The 17,886-nt window shown below is 37.3% G+C and overlaps 1 protein-coding gene across 3 annotated transcripts in view; it reads left to right on the forward strand.

Moving 5' to 3' along the window:
* Window positions 1-297: 297 nt before the first annotated feature.
* TAX1BP1 (Tax1 binding protein 1) overlaps window positions 298-17,886 on the forward strand; it is a 55,938-nt gene continuing 38,349 nt past the window's right edge. For all 3 annotated transcript variants that reach the window (XM_054654613.2, XM_054654636.2, XM_054654629.2), the window contains exons 1-3: window positions 298-452; window positions 3,252-3,434; window positions 16,673-16,775. In XM_054654613.2, the coding sequence (XP_054510588.2) occupies window positions 3,258-3,434; window positions 16,673-16,775 (280 nt within the window). In that variant the 5' untranslated portion in view covers window positions 298-452; window positions 3,252-3,257. The remainder of the gene's footprint in view (window positions 453-3,251; window positions 3,435-16,672; window positions 16,776-17,886) is intronic.

The raw sequence follows: 17,886 nt of genomic DNA on the forward strand, positions 1-17,886 counted from the left end.
CCCTCCGTTGCCCTGGGAAGACGTGCAAAAGCTGGCAGATTAACGGTGACCTACAGGGTGACGGCAGCCTGTGTCTTGACGTGGGACGGAAGAGGAGATGATTAATTCGGGGTAACTGGGTGCGACAGAGGTGATGTTGTAATCACGGACAAGACAGAAGGGCACCGTGGGAGCGCTGTACGGAGGAAACAGCAGCCCGGTCGGGCACACGGCCCGTACAGCGCCGTGCCTGCACCCCCGAGCCCCACCGAGAGCGTGTGCCCGTGGGAAGCGGAGATCACCGGTGCCCGGCGGGAACCGGCGCCTCCCCGGTTCCCAACCGGATCCGCGTCGGGGCCCGCCCCGTGCGGGCAGGGCCGGGCTGGAAGTGACGCGGCGGACGGGCGGAGCTGCGCGGCGCTGGTGGCGGAGGCCCCATGTTGATGTCCCCGGCGCCCTCCGCGTCTGCCTAGGTAAGAGCTGTCCGGAGCCGGCCGGGGAGCCCGGGCAGGGCTGACACGCTCCTTCCCGCCGGCCTCCGGCTGCTTCTGGGCCGCGCCTGGGCGGCCGGGCCGTGCGGCCGCGGTTCTGCGCCACCGGCCCCCGGCAGCTGTTCGGGCCGGCTGTGGTCAGCAGGGGAGCGGCGGGGCCGGGCTGCGGGAGCCGGCGGGGCTCCCCTGCCCGCGGGGGAAGAAGGAGGCCCGGAGCCAAGGTGACCGTGTCGGGCAGGTGGCGGAGCAGCGGCGGGGAAGGGGCGGGAGGCAGCGCAGGTGGGGGCCGGAGGTGTCGGGGGTCCGGGACCGCAGCTGGAGGACTCCAGGAGGAGCTGTCTGGGGTGGTGCGGCTCGTCCTGCTTTTGTTTTTCCTGCTGGACGAGCTTTTCCTCCTTTTCGCCGTCCTTTCCGCTGCGCAAAGCCAAACGCGTCGTTTAGTGTTCCCGTGGGAAGCGCTTGTCATGTCAGTAATGAAGCCTGTGCGTAGCTCTTCCTCCTCCTCTCCCGTTGCCTAGCCGGTAGCTGCGAGTTAAGCAAGCAAGTACCCAGCATCCCCATATCCTTGAACTGTAAGTAGATCTGAGCATCACCTAAGCTCCGGGGATTTTCCTGCTAGGCAACAGTAATCCTACATGATTGTGCTGGTCTGCACAAGTTAGATTTGTGAGCAGTTCTGCTTTGGGGTTGGAAACCAGTCTGCCTTTACTGGTTCCACTAGGGCTAGCTGACAGCCAATGTGCAGAAGTGGATAGAAGTGGATATTTTTTTTTCCTTTTGGTTGAGGTTGGTAGGTTGGTGTTTTTTTTTTTTTTTTTTTTTTTTTTTTTTTTTTTTTAACATGTGCTTTGGTTGAGCTGTACAATTTTAAAGACAGACTTACTTAAAAAAATTCAATTGGTTTTATTATTAATGTTGTATTTACTCTTATTGCACTTATTCTACCTGATCACTATTTCATGTCAATGTTATTTGGCTGTTACTGAATTACTAAAAATGAATTAATTGGCTGCAATTGAAAATAACTAAGGTTATTCTTTTTGTATTAGAACCATAGAAATTGCTGATGCATACCATTTATAGTTCAGAGTGAAATTGAGAGATGCCTCTGTTTTGAGATGTGTGGGAGTTTTCAGGATTTTACTCGGCTGTAACATTTCCTATTCTGGACTGAAGCTACATAACTGATAAGATTTATTGTGTACCTTGTTGTCTCTAGAAAACTGTGTTTTGATCTTTACTCAGTTTATTGTGGAAGTCATTTTTTTTTCTTTTATATCTGTTAATATTCACAAGCTTTGTGTTTTATCTTGTAACCCGTGTTGGTCAGTATACAAGATTGTTTTTTATTTAACATCTGATACATTGAAATAATGTCGTGGCTGTATGTAATTCAGTAGTACTCTAAGTTGAGCAGTAATAACCTTAAAATATTGATGGCTTAAAACTAAAAAAAACCCAAACCCTTGTATTTACCTTTTCCTTGTTTTGGATGATGGATATGTTTTTACTTCAGAGTGCAGTTTGTTTCAGAAATCACAAGGTTTTTACTACTTATTTTTTAACTGGTGAAAGGCTATAGAAGGTACACAAAAACCTTTTCATATTTGAACTGCTTGAGGCTTGCAGTGAGTGACCTGTCTCCTTTTGGTTTTGGTTTCCACATGTATCTTCAATGAAAGTAACATATTATGTCACACATTTGGCAGTTACCTCTTTCAAGGTGTGAATGTGCTTGGTCGGTATAAAATTACTTTCAACAGCAATTGCAAGAACAGGATAGCTCATCTTTCCAGAAATGTCAGATACATAAGGCCCTAATCCTCCTAATATCAAATGTTTTGGCAAAATTTTGATTATACGATGGAGTCAGACACTTGAAACTTCTCACTTGCATATTTTTGGCAGATATTGCCGAATCTGAGGAAGGGATGTTCTTGTTCTGCTCGTGCAGCATCTTGTGTTACTGTGGTTTGTAGCACTATGTATCCTGAATGAGGTGGTGAATGGAAAGCACGATTAAAAGCTTTTGCAGTCCAACTGATTAGTGTTAATCCCTCCAACTGCATGCATACCTCATTGTTCCTGCTATCAATGCAGGCCATTGTTTATGGTAATGAAGCTAAACACCAAAGTATGTGTTACAGTGAGAATAGTAAAAGATGCCCACAGACTGCTAAACGGGGGCAGGAAAACTCTTGAAGTAGGGAAAAAAGCCAGCCCAAACAAAACCCTCCTGTTTACATAAACGTTCTTATTTTTAAAAAATGTCTTAAAATGGAACTGTGATACTTTTACTGAGAGGGGAGGAAAAACTTCTTGTGTAAAAATGCTGTGAAAAGTACTGAGCAGTACAGATTTGAGAAAAGTTTAAAGCAGGGAAACTACGGAACTGTTCTTCTTCTTTAGCATGTCTAGAACCATTAAGAATCTTTCATTCTTTCATTAAGTTAGAACCCTGCTTTGTTTTCACACCACTGCTTTTATTTTCCACTTTCTGACACTGAGATATAATACTGGGGGCATTCAGCTAAGCAATACTTTCTCTCCATCTTGATGTCATTGCTGAAATGACTGCTCGTTTTATTCTGAGAGGTGGTTGTTTTGGAGAGATGCTGAGGCAGTGCACTTTGGTGAATTTAGTCTACGCCTCTCTGTTTTCAGAACAGGAGAACTAATTGTTAGGTTTTTCTGTCATACGTATTTCAACTAGATTAATTTTTGTAACTTCACTAGTTTTTCCACTATGTTCAAGTAATAACTTCTACAATTTTGTTACAGGTAACCATGTCATCCTTTCAAGAAGTTCCATCTTCAGCTAGCACTTTGCAGACCTCCAATTTTGCACACGTGATTTTTCAAAATGTCGCGAAAAGTTACCTTCCAAACACACATCTTGAATGTCACTACACTCTAACCCAGTTTATCCATCCTCATCAGAAGGACTGGGTTGGTATTTTCAAGGTAAGCTATGCTTGTTCTATTGCTTGTCTTTTAAATGTTTGCTTGCTCTCTTGCAAGTTAAAATAAATCTCAACAACAGTAAACTTTTAAGGTGAACGTCACTTAAGTGATGTATTGGTTCCTGCTGTTAGAGTGTCCGTTTTGTAACAAAGACTAAACTAGAGACCAAAACTAAAGGTGTGAGTCCAGCTGGAAATCTGCTGGAATAAAGAGGCTTAATGTATGCAGAATTAAATGGAAATTATTTGAGAAGAGATGTGTGGTTACAGAGTGATGCTGTGAACAGGACCGAGTGAAGAATGTGGTACTGTGTGTGAAATATGCACGCAAAGAATGAAAACTAAGCTGGAGATAACTTGACCCACACCCCTGACTAATTTTTATTGCTAGAACAGGCTGAACAGTATAGATCACTAAAATTATTGAAAACGGATCCTTGGAAAAAAGATATTTGGAGATATTTTCAAAGGTTAGTAAAGCTTCATTTATGGGATTAGAAATTGATTAATTCTTATATCTACTTTTGTTTAAGACATTGATTTGTCTATCTTTGTTAGTATAGCTCCTAATAAATGATGCTTAAATTCCTTATTTTCATTTTATTTAAGAGAAGTTTTGATTTGGGCTTTATTGAAGTGATGCTTAGGCAGTGGGGAGGTGAGAAGGGTGACAGACTGATTTGTTACTGGAGCACTTTTCCTGTAGAACTCAGTTCACTGTTTAAGAATGTAAATGGTTGACTTTGTTGTAATCTGCAGATTGTGAGTCTTTATTCAAGCTAAATTACTCCTCTGCAGTATAGAAATTCTGTGCTGTGTAACAAAGCAGAAGTGTTTTTAATGCAATGTACAGTGACTGTATAGTTACTAAATTGTACCAGGGAGGCATTGGCTTACCAACAGGCACATTTCCCTGGTAAGACATGTGTCTTATTTCCAAAGTTTTGACAAATATGTAACTGAGAAAACACTTGAATGTTTAGTTCATGGCATTCATGAAATGTAAAACACCCCTCTTTATCAAAAGTTTACAGTTGGTTCTGTTTATATTGCGTGTAAGCATCTTGAAATTATTGAAATGCGAATATAATGGCTTTGTCTGTTGGCCTCAGTGAGGGAGGCAATCAGGCAGGACTCTAGAATTACTAATTAGGTAAAAGAAAAAAGAAGTTGGGAAACAGTGTTTCAGTGATTACACAAAGTGCTGTGTGCAATGTACAGGTATCTGATTTCATCTTGGCTGTGATGATAGTTTTCTTAAACTATTGACGTTCTACTTTATTCTGCCTTAAGAGAGGTGGATAATACTTTGGCAGTCATTTGAGGAACATGTTGAGCTGGCATAAGGTAGTTCTACTGTTCAAAGAAACATCTTTAATGCAGAGTGGCTTGTTTCTTGTGCTTCCTCTTCATGTGAAAGGAGATCTTGTGTGGTGAATCAGACTGAGGTTAAGATCAGTGTTTTGTGACTGGATTTTTAAAATGGAATTCCCCAACTAAATTTCCAGTTTGCCTGATTCACATCAGTATAAGGGGAGGAAGCATTGCAAGGTGGCAAGAATAAAAATGGCTTTCTTTTAGTGGTTATATCAGCTTACACTAAGTGTTATGAATATACTTAGTATTGTTACAGTACACTGAGTTAAATAGAGCCAGCTGTCTAACTATATCTGTGTCTACAAATATGTATGTGTAATGCTTGCAGTAAAATAAACTATGAAAACCTAGTCATCTTGGGATAGATAATAGAAGTTGTACTGTGATCTGAATGTAAAAATGAGTGACTTCTAGAGAACTCATTGTTCATGAGCAAATAGAAAAGCACCTGGAAGTGGCTTGAAACCTAATAAAAGCAGAAAGGGGTTTTATCATTTACTTCTCTTAAACACGTATGAAGGTTGCAATGCATGGTTAGCAAATTGAGCCTATGATTAAAAAAAAAAAATGGCCAAAGAAAAGGACAAAAAAAATCTTGACTAATTATGAGAACAGTAATTAATGATCTTCAGTATTGGCTGGTATGCAGTGAAAGTGGGATTTCTATGAGAGAACTCAAAGTGTCGATTCACAGACTGTTCATGTAGAGTGAATAAAGTTCACTTTGTGCTTTTGAAGTGCATAAGTTGTTTAGAAAACAAATCTGAAATCTTTGCCTGAAATTGCACAGAAGGTAACTAGTGTTGTAATAGTGAATAGTGGACAGAGGAAAAAGGCACCTAGTTAAAAAAAAAAAAAATAGAAAACCTCAGCCAAAAACCCCAACAAACAGTGGTAATTTCAGATTGGTGTGGAAAATAAATACGAAGTAAGATTCTTCCTGCGCTCTGTGAGCATTGCTGTTTTTAGTTATAATGTTGATTTTTGTTGAATTTTAGGGATCAGTGGCTTCAGCAGTATTCTGTCTTGTTTGCTCTACTGGCTGGATAAGATTATTTTTTATGGAACTGAAAAAAAGCTTAGGTTAGAAATTAGGTACTTTTTAAGTGAATGGTTTTTATTTAGGATATGAGTGCTTTTCTTCAGCAACAATGATGTCTTGAGTAAATATTGGTTATATATATCCTTATATTACTGCATTTGTTTTGCTTGTCCAGCTGTTAGTGCAGCTGCACAGTGAAATGGATCAGTAGGATGATCTGCCAGGAAAATACAGCCTCCTCCCTCAGCTTTTACCCTCTTATTTCATAACTGACTTGGTTCTTGGTTTGATCGTGGTGTGGTGCAGCTGTGCTGGTGTCACTGTGATGGAAACAAGGGGACTGGGAAGGCATATATGGGAAGGGCTATGCCTGCTTTATTGGTATGGCTGCTTAATATGGAATGACTATTGAAGCTTCTTTTTCAAACTTTTTTAGAATTTTCTTCTTAATAGCAGCTTACTTGAAGTTGTGAAGGTTAAGATTTTACCAGCTTCTCTGCATATGCTGTAGGTGAAATGTGAATTTTTTTTGTTCCCAGTGTAAGTTGCTAAATGTTGAACTTCAGTAATAATGAGCAGAAGGCTCTTTGAGGTGCCAGTAACAGATTTAAAAGTGTTCCCAGGCAAGTAATTTTGTATTGCTTAGAAAAATAAAGACCCAGTGTTCATAAACTGAAAGAGTAATGTTGCATATAGGAGAATTATTTCAGATGTGCCTTTTTTTTTACAAACTAGATGCATCTAAATGCATACACTAATTCTGGGATTGGACATCTGACAAAAACTGGGAGATGTAGGAAGTGCAATAATGAAGATAATATCCTTTAGAGCAGAAGTTCTGCATATGCATTTTTTATTGGTTTTGTGTTTATTTTTATTACTTGTCCCCTACAGGAGAGGAGTCAAATGCAGGTTTTGACTCAGTCTTCAAGTCTGCTGTCTGTCATTGCTACTATGTGTTTTTTTGCTTTTAGGATATACTGGAGAGTTATCTGTAACCAAGTACTTAAAGGTCTTGATCAGTTATGTCCTTGTGTGTTACCATGAAAATAAAAGGCATTTTTTTCAGATAAGTACTGGTCTAGTATTTGGCATGGCCATCCAGAGCCCGAGTTCCTCTTCATGCAGTTTTACAGGAACTAGAATTTGAGATCAGCTTTCCCTCTACTGAGGGTTTCTGTGCAGGATAACCTGATGGTCCTAGTGTGGAGTCAAAGGTGAGAAGACTTACTTACCATCCTTGATTGATTTCATAGGAGGTCTGTATTCCTAGAGGGATCCAAGACCTCTTTATTTGTTTCTGCTCATCTCTGGTTAATCAGAATCTGGAGAGGCCTTTAATGTAACCCAAATCTAAACTTTTGAAATGAGGGAAAATAACGAATATGTGCACTGCATCTGGTTGCAAAACTGGCCTGTCTGTAGGTAGTCCTAATTTCCGGCAAGGGCAGTCTGCATCTCATGACTATAAAATAAAATAATCGTATGACTGAGTGATATTTTTTGCATTATTAATACATAATGTCCAGATTTGCAGAAGTGTTTGAAAAGCCTGCTTGGTTTCTAGGAAGCAGTGCCTACCTCTTTGTCTGGAGCACGTGTTTGCAAATAGGGTTGTAAAATGTTCAGTATACAAGAGAGGCTGGTTTACTCCACATCTTAAAGGCACAAGGAAGGGCTCTTGTGGGCATTAGAAAGATATTGCATCAAGAGAATGGTGTTAAAGGTGTAGGTGTTTGTGAGGTATATCATAATATTGTGTGAATTTCTGAACATATAATTTAGCTGAGACCAGCATGCCGGAATGACCTGCAATATCAGCACATAACCAATCTTACATATGTTACGTTAATGACTTCAGTCTTGCTGTGTCATTAATTAACTATTTCATCAAAACTTTTCTGTTCCTCAGTTCTAGTTGATACATTTTTCTAAGTAATCTACATTACCATTCTTCTAGGATATTGACTAGTTGTAGGCATGCTTTGATACTGACTGTCTCAGAGTACCCATAGAGAAGAAAAGAAAATAATTTCTTTCTTAATTTTTATATTTTTAATATTCACAATTAAACATTAAAGGTGGAGAGCCAATGTTCTGGCAACCTAACACATGGAACAACTGAGTAATCAGAATTGGGAAGATCTTAGCAACTTATTGAACGCAAAAAGTACCTCTTGCTCAGAGAGAGTACTCAGTGCTTACAAGGCCACATCTGAGCTACTGTTTGTGCATCAGTGCAGTGCCTGTGTTTGTATGCAACTTAATTTCTGTCTTTTCAATGTCCTTATTTATAGAAGATCTCAGAATTAAATTATCTGTGGTCAAAAACCTTTGTAACACAGTTTAACGCTGTATTTGATAGAGACTTGAGAAACAACTTGGTGTTTGTGTTTCATCAAGGCAATCTAGCTATATCTTTGAATAGTATTCTGGGTTATTTAGTCTCTTTTGGACTGCAAATAATAGTACAGCTTGTGTGAGTCGTTTGAATATCCTGATTTTGCTGTAGATTGGTAACTTAAGCAACAATTATTTCCATACAGATTACATTCTGAAGTACAAAACATCTGGATGTGTTATTTGCTACATGCATATAGAAATACCATTTTTTTGGCATGGAATCATCACTGCACAGCTGGCCATGATAGATACAGGAATGTGCAGTGCACAGTATGTCCTGCTGTTAAAATAGCTGGGAAAAGAACTATTGGAATTCAGAATGTTTTTGAGAATTGCTTTATCTGTGAATTAGAGTGATTCTGTTGGTTTCTGGTTTATTTTCTTTGGAAAGACAAGTAAATAGTACTTGGCATAAAAAAGAAGGTCCCTGGCAACATTACTTGCTGTTTCTATATGAGGTGAAGAGAGTGATAATCCAGGTTTATGTGATGTTGCCTTTGACAAAAGGCAAAAGAAGGTTAAAAGAAATTTTAACATTTTTTTTCCAAGTGTCAATAATTTTCTAAAATTATTTGGTTTGGTAGGTTGTAGAATTGGCATAACAAAGTAGCCAGTAGCTGGTAATAATTTTGAAATAAAAGACTGTGCTAATTGATAGTTCTTATGAGATATGGTAGCAGGGGAGTAGTTCACTTAAACCCCACCTGTTCTTTCAAAATGCATTTTCATGCTTATCTCTTAAAGTAAACAGTAGCTTTGTTACTCTTTGATCTGTCATATGTTTTTTTTTGGACAGTAGTTTACATATGTAACAGATTTACTTTTAGGGAATTCATATTGTTTCTATATTTATTTTGATTTATACCTAATAGAGGAAGTTGATCCTATGGTCTAGGCACTCTGTCAATGTCATTTTAACATATTCCTCTGAGCTGTGAGGTAGAAATTGAACCAACAAAAGATGATCATAACTTGGGATCCTGATAGTACCTTGATATTGCAACAAATACCACATGTTTGCAATAGTCCAAATTAATGTATGTGTTTGTAACATTCAGCAGAGATGGACTTCTTCAGGTCTGGGACTGAGAGAGCATTTTGAGACTATAGCCTTTCATAAAGAATCTAGAATACTTTGCAGCCATCTTCTACCCAAGAATGTCACAACCTTGGTGCTCCTGTTGTACAACTGATTTTAATCCCAGTGTGAGTAGCAAGGTCATGTCTGAACTGAAGGCTTAAGCATCTTGGCTAACTCAAAGTTGCATGTGGTATAAGGTGATTACAGACATATTGAAACCCCCAAGGTTTGACTTTGCTTACTTATTTTGAAATGTCTATGCCTGAATGTTACTACAGTGTAACTTATTTAATACTTAAATAAGTACTTTTCCTTATGTCCATGTTCTGAAATTTTTTGTAGAGTGTGATTCTTTCAGAGCTGCAATGTAGATGCCATTATTTGCTGATGATGCCTGTGTTCAAAAGTCCATTGCATCAAAGGCATATCAGTGTTAACAGTCAGCATTAACTCTCAGTAATTTTGGCTGGTACAAGCTTCACTGCACCCAGATGCATTTTCCTATCTGCTAGTTGTTTAGAAGAACTTGGTGTTTGTAGCTGCTGGTTGTAGATTATGCGCTACAGTAGCACAGGCATTGCTGTCACTTTCAAATAGCATTACTTTACTCAGGGTAATGGCCAAACCAAGCCTGCTTGGAGAAATCTCTTCCTATGATACTGGTCCCAGTGGTGTTTTGCTTAGACATCTGTCCTGTCTGTGGTTTGTGGCAAAGTAAGTGTCTCTTACCATGTGAAACATGGCAAGGCTGCTGACTTACTGTTGTCAGTAATAATTAAACTGTGTAACATACATCCAGAACCTTATCTACTGTCTGTAATTTTGCTTCTTTCAGGGGTAGCACATTGTCTTCTTGTAGTACTTAGGGTGCTTTGCCAAATTTCTTTCTCAGCTATTTAATTTAAATTAGAAAAAGGGCTTAATTTTTACTCTGATAAATTTTGTGGTGGGGTTTTTTGTGTGATTTTTTAAAAAAATGGGATCGTAATTAGGTATCTACAGTAAAGGCCTGCTGATTATGCCCAAGTTGGTTCAGCTAAACAAGTGTTTTCCAAAGAAATGTTTGCTTCTTTGGCTTGTTGATGTTGTGTAGATGGGTCAGTCACTGTTAATATAGCAGAATGAACACTGCTGTTCTTTCAGCTGTGTAACAGCCTTCTGAGGCCAGGGAACAAAATGCCAAATGAGCCTCCCATGCTGATGGTCTTTCTTTAAGGCACTCTGTCTGCAGGTGGAATCAATTGATTTTACCAAGCAATTAAGAAAGAAAGGAAATTTAACAAAATGGAAAATCAGAAAAATTTTATTTTTCATGTTCATCTGAAACTCAGGAAATGAAAACAAAGTTGGAAATAATTTTTACACTGCAAACACTGTGGAGTTGTAAGGTAGAGCTTTTGCCATAGAAAAGCTTACATTCTGTGTAAGATGAACCAGATAAGAGTTGAAGGAGATACAGTGAAATAAAATGGTTATTGTTTTCCCTCAGGTAGATATTGGATAACTCATTATTGCTATACAGACAGGCACTCCCTATTTATGCTCTCTCCCTCATCCTCCCATTTATTTTTTTTTTGGCAAATTTTCTTCAAGCTATTCTGTTGAAACATACTGTGGGTGAAATGTAAATATGGGAAAGCTAATCTCACTGTGTGATGTGACATTGCAGTAAGAAGGGAGCTTGTACTGTGGGGCAGCACAGAAGAAGAAAAAACTTCTGTGATGACTGCATGTCTGTTTGTGGGTTGAAGGAAAACCTGTCTAGTGTGAGTATTATGGGACAGCTGAGCTGTCCCTACTTGCGCAACCAAATTGCAAAGTGCTTTGTGCTGGGCTCTTAAACTTTACCAGACTTCAGCATTTCCACCGTGGCTACTGAGTTGGTTTATATGACTGAAAAGTCTTTATGATGTCCTAAATTGAAATAAATCTTTTTGCTCAAAAGTAGGAGATAGAAATATCATAAGTGTATTATTCTGTAATGGTCTATTAAAGCTTTCCATTTTATGGAAGGAAAATTAAATTAAGTGAGGTTTCAGTTATACATTGTACATAATAACCTAATTTGGATATGACATTTTTTTGTGGTATAAATGATGTCTAGTCATGTTTTGGTTTAAAAACATGGCTGAGAAGGTGAAATTAGGATTTGGGTTCTGGATTGTTAATCTCTTGGTTAATTTCTGGAAGTAAAGCAAGACTGTTTGCATTTATTCACAGCTGTCTAATTTAAAAATGTATTTCAGAGTGGAGTTTGAAAGAATTAAATGTAGAGAATATAGAAGAAAGTATTGAGTAGCAGATGCTTTATGTCTAACTCAGTTGTAAAATGGATGTTTTTCTTTCTGTTGTTTTTGGGAAGCTGCATCATCTAAATCTTAATCTGCTCTTTTGACTGAGAAATAAGAATGTTTCTATTTTTTGACTTTTGAACTCTGAGCAAAATGTTTTCAGAGTTTTCAATGAATTCTTAAAAAAGTAAGGGTATCAGCACAGTCAGTCAATGCAGATGGCTGCTGTGCTCATCAGATGATGAACCTGAGTTCAGGCTTCACAATGAGTTAAGTGTAGTGAGTGTAGTTTGACAGGTAATTCTTCATTTTTCTCCTCTGAACTTCAGAAGGTTTTATGTCAGAGTTCTATAATTTGCAGTGTTTGTGTGCTTGAATGTGGATGTTGTAATGATTGCCATGGCTTGTGCCAGGTTTTTAAGTTGGCACTAATAAACAGTGCCTGTTTTGCTCTTCCTGGCTCAGAGAAAATTTCTCAGTGGGTCCTATATAAATTTTTCATTTACTTAAGATTTCTGATAGCAAGACAGTGCTACTGTGCATCAGTATATATTTTATATTTTGACTGGAACTTGGTTTCATGTTTGTAGTTGACTTTTTGTTGATTGTGTTTTTGTTTTTGATGGTGGGTTTTTTTTGGTTGGTTGTTTTTTTTCAACTGATATGTAAAGTTAACTTTAACTTTGGTTTAAGAATGTGTTCTTCATACCAAAATAGATCTGTTAACTTCACATGAGTCTTCAACAAGAATTGTGTGGGTTTCCACATCTTTCCCCTTGTTACCATCTTTTAACAGCTGTTAAGTTCTAATTATTAAAGTAAATAAATATGTTTGGAGCTTCATAAATATTCATAATTTTCATAAATTTTTAGAACTTGCTTAATAAATTAAGGGAATGAAAAATTATACAGTATTATTGAAGACTTATTTTAAATATATTTTTATAATGGACATAATTTCTCTCAGTGGCTTTTTTTCATTATTTTGAATTTCAAATGCAGGAATGAAATTTTCAAATCATTCTAACAAGCATTTGTTTGTTTTCAATATAATGTTTTCATGAGAAGAGGTGCTCAGTGTTACTTATATCAGCTGTTTTGGCAGTTGAAATAGTCAAACTCTTGTTCTTATCGACCTGATAATTTTCCATTTTCCTCCTGTCAGTGTAGTACAGGTAAGGTGTTTGCATCGAGTGGGTTCTTGTGGAGGATCTGGACTCCTCTCCCATTTCAGAGACTAACCTAGAAGATGGTCTATATTATTGGTAGTAGGTTTTGTTGGTATCATCAGCAGTAAGACAAATAGTCTAGCTTTTCTGATTCTGAAATGAAACTATTTTTCTAAGCTAATATGCCCGATGTTTCTGAGGGTGCTCTTTGTTTTGCTTCCAAAGCTACAGGGTTTTATTTATCATAGAAACTCACTGTGGAGCTGCTGATGACTATTCCCATCTTCTCTACATATTTTTCACTTTTTGTTGATTTCCTTCGTAGCTTTTGCCACTAGTTTAGTTTCTCAATTTTTATTTACTTTCTCTTAAGTGGTGTTAATTTTTTTTTATATAGTTTTAACCCTAGTTAAAGTTTAGACATCTATTGGTTTTCTTTCTGAGCTGAAAGAAATATCTATGTCAAAGATCACATTTAAATCACTGCTGAGCCATCCAGTGTGCGCTGTAGTCTTGTATCTGTGATAATATAACCTGTTGCCACAGAGAAGCTTATGACTATGTATATGTATGTATGTAGTATAGTATTTTGTAGTTTGGAAGCACTGTGTACTCCATACTAGGCTTATTAAACAGAATATTGACAAAAGATACGAAGTACTAAAGTGAAAGTTTATTAAAACCTGTTGATAAAATAACAGATTTTTTTTTAAATACCTACATCCTACACCTAAAACATGGATTGCTTAAATTTGTTTTTATTTTATTCTCATCATATCATTATGTGGCTTTGCTTCTTGCTTGTGCCATCTAAGAAATAACCCTGTGAAATTTAATTATATTTATTGTTATGTAGGAAGGATGTTGAAAAATGTTACTAAGTTAATTTGCTTTGCTGCAGAATACTCACCTTCCCCTTTTGAAATGTATTAAGCTGTGAGGAAGATGACATTTATTCATACTTCCTTCTCTGCATTGTCACATTTTGACACGTGCAATGTGTAGCAGGGAAAACCCTAATTTTCTCAAATTCTGTGCAGTGATAAGAGCTGTTGGGCAATGCATACCTGCTGATATCTTGCTGGTGCCCTTTGAGAAGGGACAGAATTGTCATGATCATAAGAATGTAAGACAGTGTGCCTCACACAGGGGAAAGAGATGATCGATGACAGGAAATGTGGGGAATTGTTACAGAAAATACTTGTGGGGTAAACTTCCTTGGGTATTCCCTGCTAGCTCTTGATGTGTCACAATTTTCTCTTTACCAGCAGTCCACAGATTACAGTTATACTTAAAAATACAAAACCTGCTGAGAAACAGACCAGGAGAGTTATTTGTTGTCTATGTAATTTTTTTGTTTGTATCAGTATGGCTAAAGTTTTAAATGACCTAAAAAAACCTTTTTGTTGATTACTACTACAGGTAGAGTATTGATAAAAATAACTTTTAGTTTCAGGATAAATCGCTGAATTTATGAATCAATATGTGATATCTAAGAAAAATATAAAAATATGGAATTCCAGGAATAAACTGTCTATTTTCATGTTTATGTTCACTGTGTGAACATTTTGTTTTTTCTCTGTTTTCCAGTGTTAGTTATCAGAAGGAAGAAAGTTATTTTAGTCATGAAAATAGCATTAGAAGCAGTGTGTGCATATTCTGGTTTTTAACAGATAAAAAGATTATTTCAGTTCTATACAGTGATAATTTAGTTTCTTTTCTGAAACGAAAAAGATGATGACTTTTCACTCACCGAGAGCTAAATTTAGAAAGCAGTGTGCTTTAGTTTAGGACAGCAAATAATGGTATATGCTTCTCTTTTCTGAAGTAAAAGCAAGTTCAGGAAAAAAAAAAAGGTAGTAACATCTGAGTTGGATTTGAAGACATGACTAATATGAAAATTTGCGAAATGTTTCCTGTGAACTTTTTTCGAGAAAAAATTGCTTTTACTACCTTCAAGTTACTGGAAGAGTTTTCCATGTTGTTTCTGAGATATTTAAAACTGTGGGAACAACAACCCCAGGAAGTCTCATTTCATTGACATTTTAAAAAGCTGCTTGAGATATCATAGGATATAGGAGATATCGTAGAACTCTTCTTTGATAGGAATAGGCTTAAGATCTGGTAGATGATTCCATTCCAGCAGATGTGTTGAGCATCTGCTCTGCTTCTCTTCAATAAGTGTTGCCTTACAAAAGTAATGAAAATTTCATTTGGTTTCACTGTTGTTAATCTGTGGTTTTTTTAGAATATAAAAAGGTCTTCATCATCTTCAACATTAGTTTCTTCCATACTTCTTAATAAAAAGCGAAGAAGTGCATGGATATCTATGGAATAATCTATTCAGAATTTTTAAAATTAGTGCTATGTATTAATTTGCATACATGAAATGTATGCCTATATACATATATAATTGCTGCTTTGCTGTTGAATTACTTTTGCCTCTGGTGATCTCTTTGCCTATCTAAACATGTTCTCCTTTTTTTTTTCGTTTTTAATTGAAAATTCCTTTAAAACCCCAGCTATTAATACTTTTAAAGTACACTGCTGAAATGTATTCTTTATAAAGAAAGAATTCTACACCTGGAGTTTGGAAATGTTGCCTATTGAAGCAATGAAAATCACAATTGTTAACTTAATCTTTTCTTGGTTGTGTGGTTTTTGTGTGGGTATTTGGTCTCTTGATACAGTCTTACCTGATAAAAATTGGGAAACAATTTATTCCCTTTCTATATCTTAATTCTTCCGTGTATTTCTAGTTACTGATAAACTGTTTGACACCTAGCATTTCATAAGGTTTTGGTATTTTTATTTCATCAGTGGAATAAATCAGATATACTTCTTCTTTTCCTTTACCATTATGCTATTATTAATATCCATTGCTTTACAGTAGTTGCTTTGGCTTTCTGGTTTAGTTGAATGTATTTCAGGCCTGTTGGTATGTATGTCTTCAGGGAGTAGAATCACAGGCTCATAGAATGGCCTGGGTTGGAAGGGATTTTAAAGAAGATGGAGTTTCAACCCTCCTGCTAAGGGCAGGGACCCCTCTCACTAGACCAAGTTGCTCAGAGCTCCATCCAGCCTGACCTTGAACACTTCCAGAGGTGGGGCCTCCACAGCTTCTCTGAGCAACCTGTGCCAGTGGGTCACCACATACAGAACTGCACTCTTAGGAAAACTCTGAAAGCTGAGGCGTTTTGAAGTTTGCAGAAGACTGTGCTGACTTTGCTGAGTTATGTTTTCATGCAGATCTGTGTTTTTTCTTTCCTGACATAGTGTGTATGTATGAGAGAGTTTTAGCATTCAGTGAAATGCTGGTCTTCAGCATTGCAGAAGTTGTCAAAAAAATGCAAGTGTCAATTGTGATCTTTTCAGTGGCATAGAAAGCTTTTCTTTTTCCCCTTCCTTTTTATTTTCTGATGAACCAGTTGGACTGTGGACACAAGAGAGTCAACATTGGCAGAATGTACACTAAAGAAATTTCATTATAAAATCAGGAGTTAATCTTTTTGGACTTTAAATATAGAAATGTGTATCTTTATAGAAAAAAAATAGTTTAACATATAGTGAAAACTGTCTGGTGCTTTACTTTATATAGACCCCTTTTATTGCCTTAGACCCATTTACTGCCTTAGGTAACAAGCTTAATAAAATTAATGCTAAATCTTTGACATGCTTGTTAAAATATTCCTGATTTGTAAACATTGTTAAGTATCTTTTCATTACGTTTTGAAGCAGAAATATGCATATTACACTATGTTGTAAAGGCCAGACTGTGATATCTTAACTGTGTATATCAAATTCTTCTGTTTAATGTTTTCGCTTTCTTTTAAATTTTTTTAAAATTCTTTTTTTTGGTGGTTTATATAATTTTAGGTTGGTTGGAGTACGGCAAGAGATTATTACACGTTTCTTTGGTCACCTATGCCAGAAAATTATGTGGAAGGATCAACTGTTAACTGTGTGCTGACTTTTCAAGGTGAGTATAAGGCAGTGTCTTTGTATTTTCCAGCCTACTCAGCTTTTTAAATACTTATCGGTTCATGTAGGTGCTTGAGCATTGTATAACAGTTCTGGAGTTTAAAAAAGATAAATTGGAGGATAATTTTCAACATTTCACTGTGGGAAGTTTAGTCTTATTTTAGATGTCAAGGAAAATTGTAAGGAAAAGTATGTGACTTAGTATGTTTTTTACATAGTAATGGCAGATATTCATGACTGATAGAGAAGCTCTGCTGGAAACTATTAAAATACAATAAGTGACTTTGTTTAATGATCAGCAGGTTCTTTTTAATCTTGGCCTCTCTTAGTGTGCATTGTGTCTTTATAGAGTCCTTAGTCTCTGGAGATTAAACATTATCGATGTGAAATGATTCTTGTCAAAGAATAAATAGTGTAGATGGTGGTTTCATCAAAGTTCAGAGTAGTCATAGAGTTGCAAGGGACTTTTTGCTGCAAGGAATTGATGGAAATATCTGAGGCTTTTAAGGAAAGAATAAGGAACAAACCAGAAAATGTTATACCACTGTACAAGTCTATAGTATGACTACATTTTCAACAGTGCACACAAGTCATATCCTCTCCCTCCCCTTTGCAGTCTGTAATAAACAGGTCTAGTAAAGTGCAACAAAGGAGATCAAAATAAAGAAATAGCTTCTCTGTAAAGGTGTGGAGTTGCAAAGATGAGAGCCACACTTCTTAAATGGAAAAAAAGACAATGGCTATGGGTTATGACATGGGAGGTTAATGTCTGACATTAGGAAGAGCATTTTTACCATGAGGGGGTAGTGTAGCTCTTGAACAGGTATCCTGGTTTGGAAGGATGAGAATTCCATATAGTTGATTAGGCACAGCCACAGTAATCTCAGGTGCTGACAACAGCCTCTTGAGTGGGAAGCCTGACAAAGTGACCTTCCAGACTTCCTTCTGCCAGGTCTTCCAGGCTGGGCAAAGAAAGTAACGTGAAGTGACTGATGTCTCTAAAATCAGCTACCCATGGCATGATTGGATTAACCATTCTATATATCCAAAAAAATAGGAACCATTGATGTAAGCTGCCAAGTGACAAGTTCAAAGTGGAGGTAGATATG

This window comes from Agelaius phoeniceus, chromosome 1 (assembly GCF_051311805.1).
Source record: "Agelaius phoeniceus isolate bAgePho1 chromosome 1, bAgePho1.hap1, whole genome shotgun sequence".
NCBI classification, from domain to species: Eukaryota; Metazoa; Chordata; class Aves; order Passeriformes; family Icteridae; genus Agelaius; species Agelaius phoeniceus.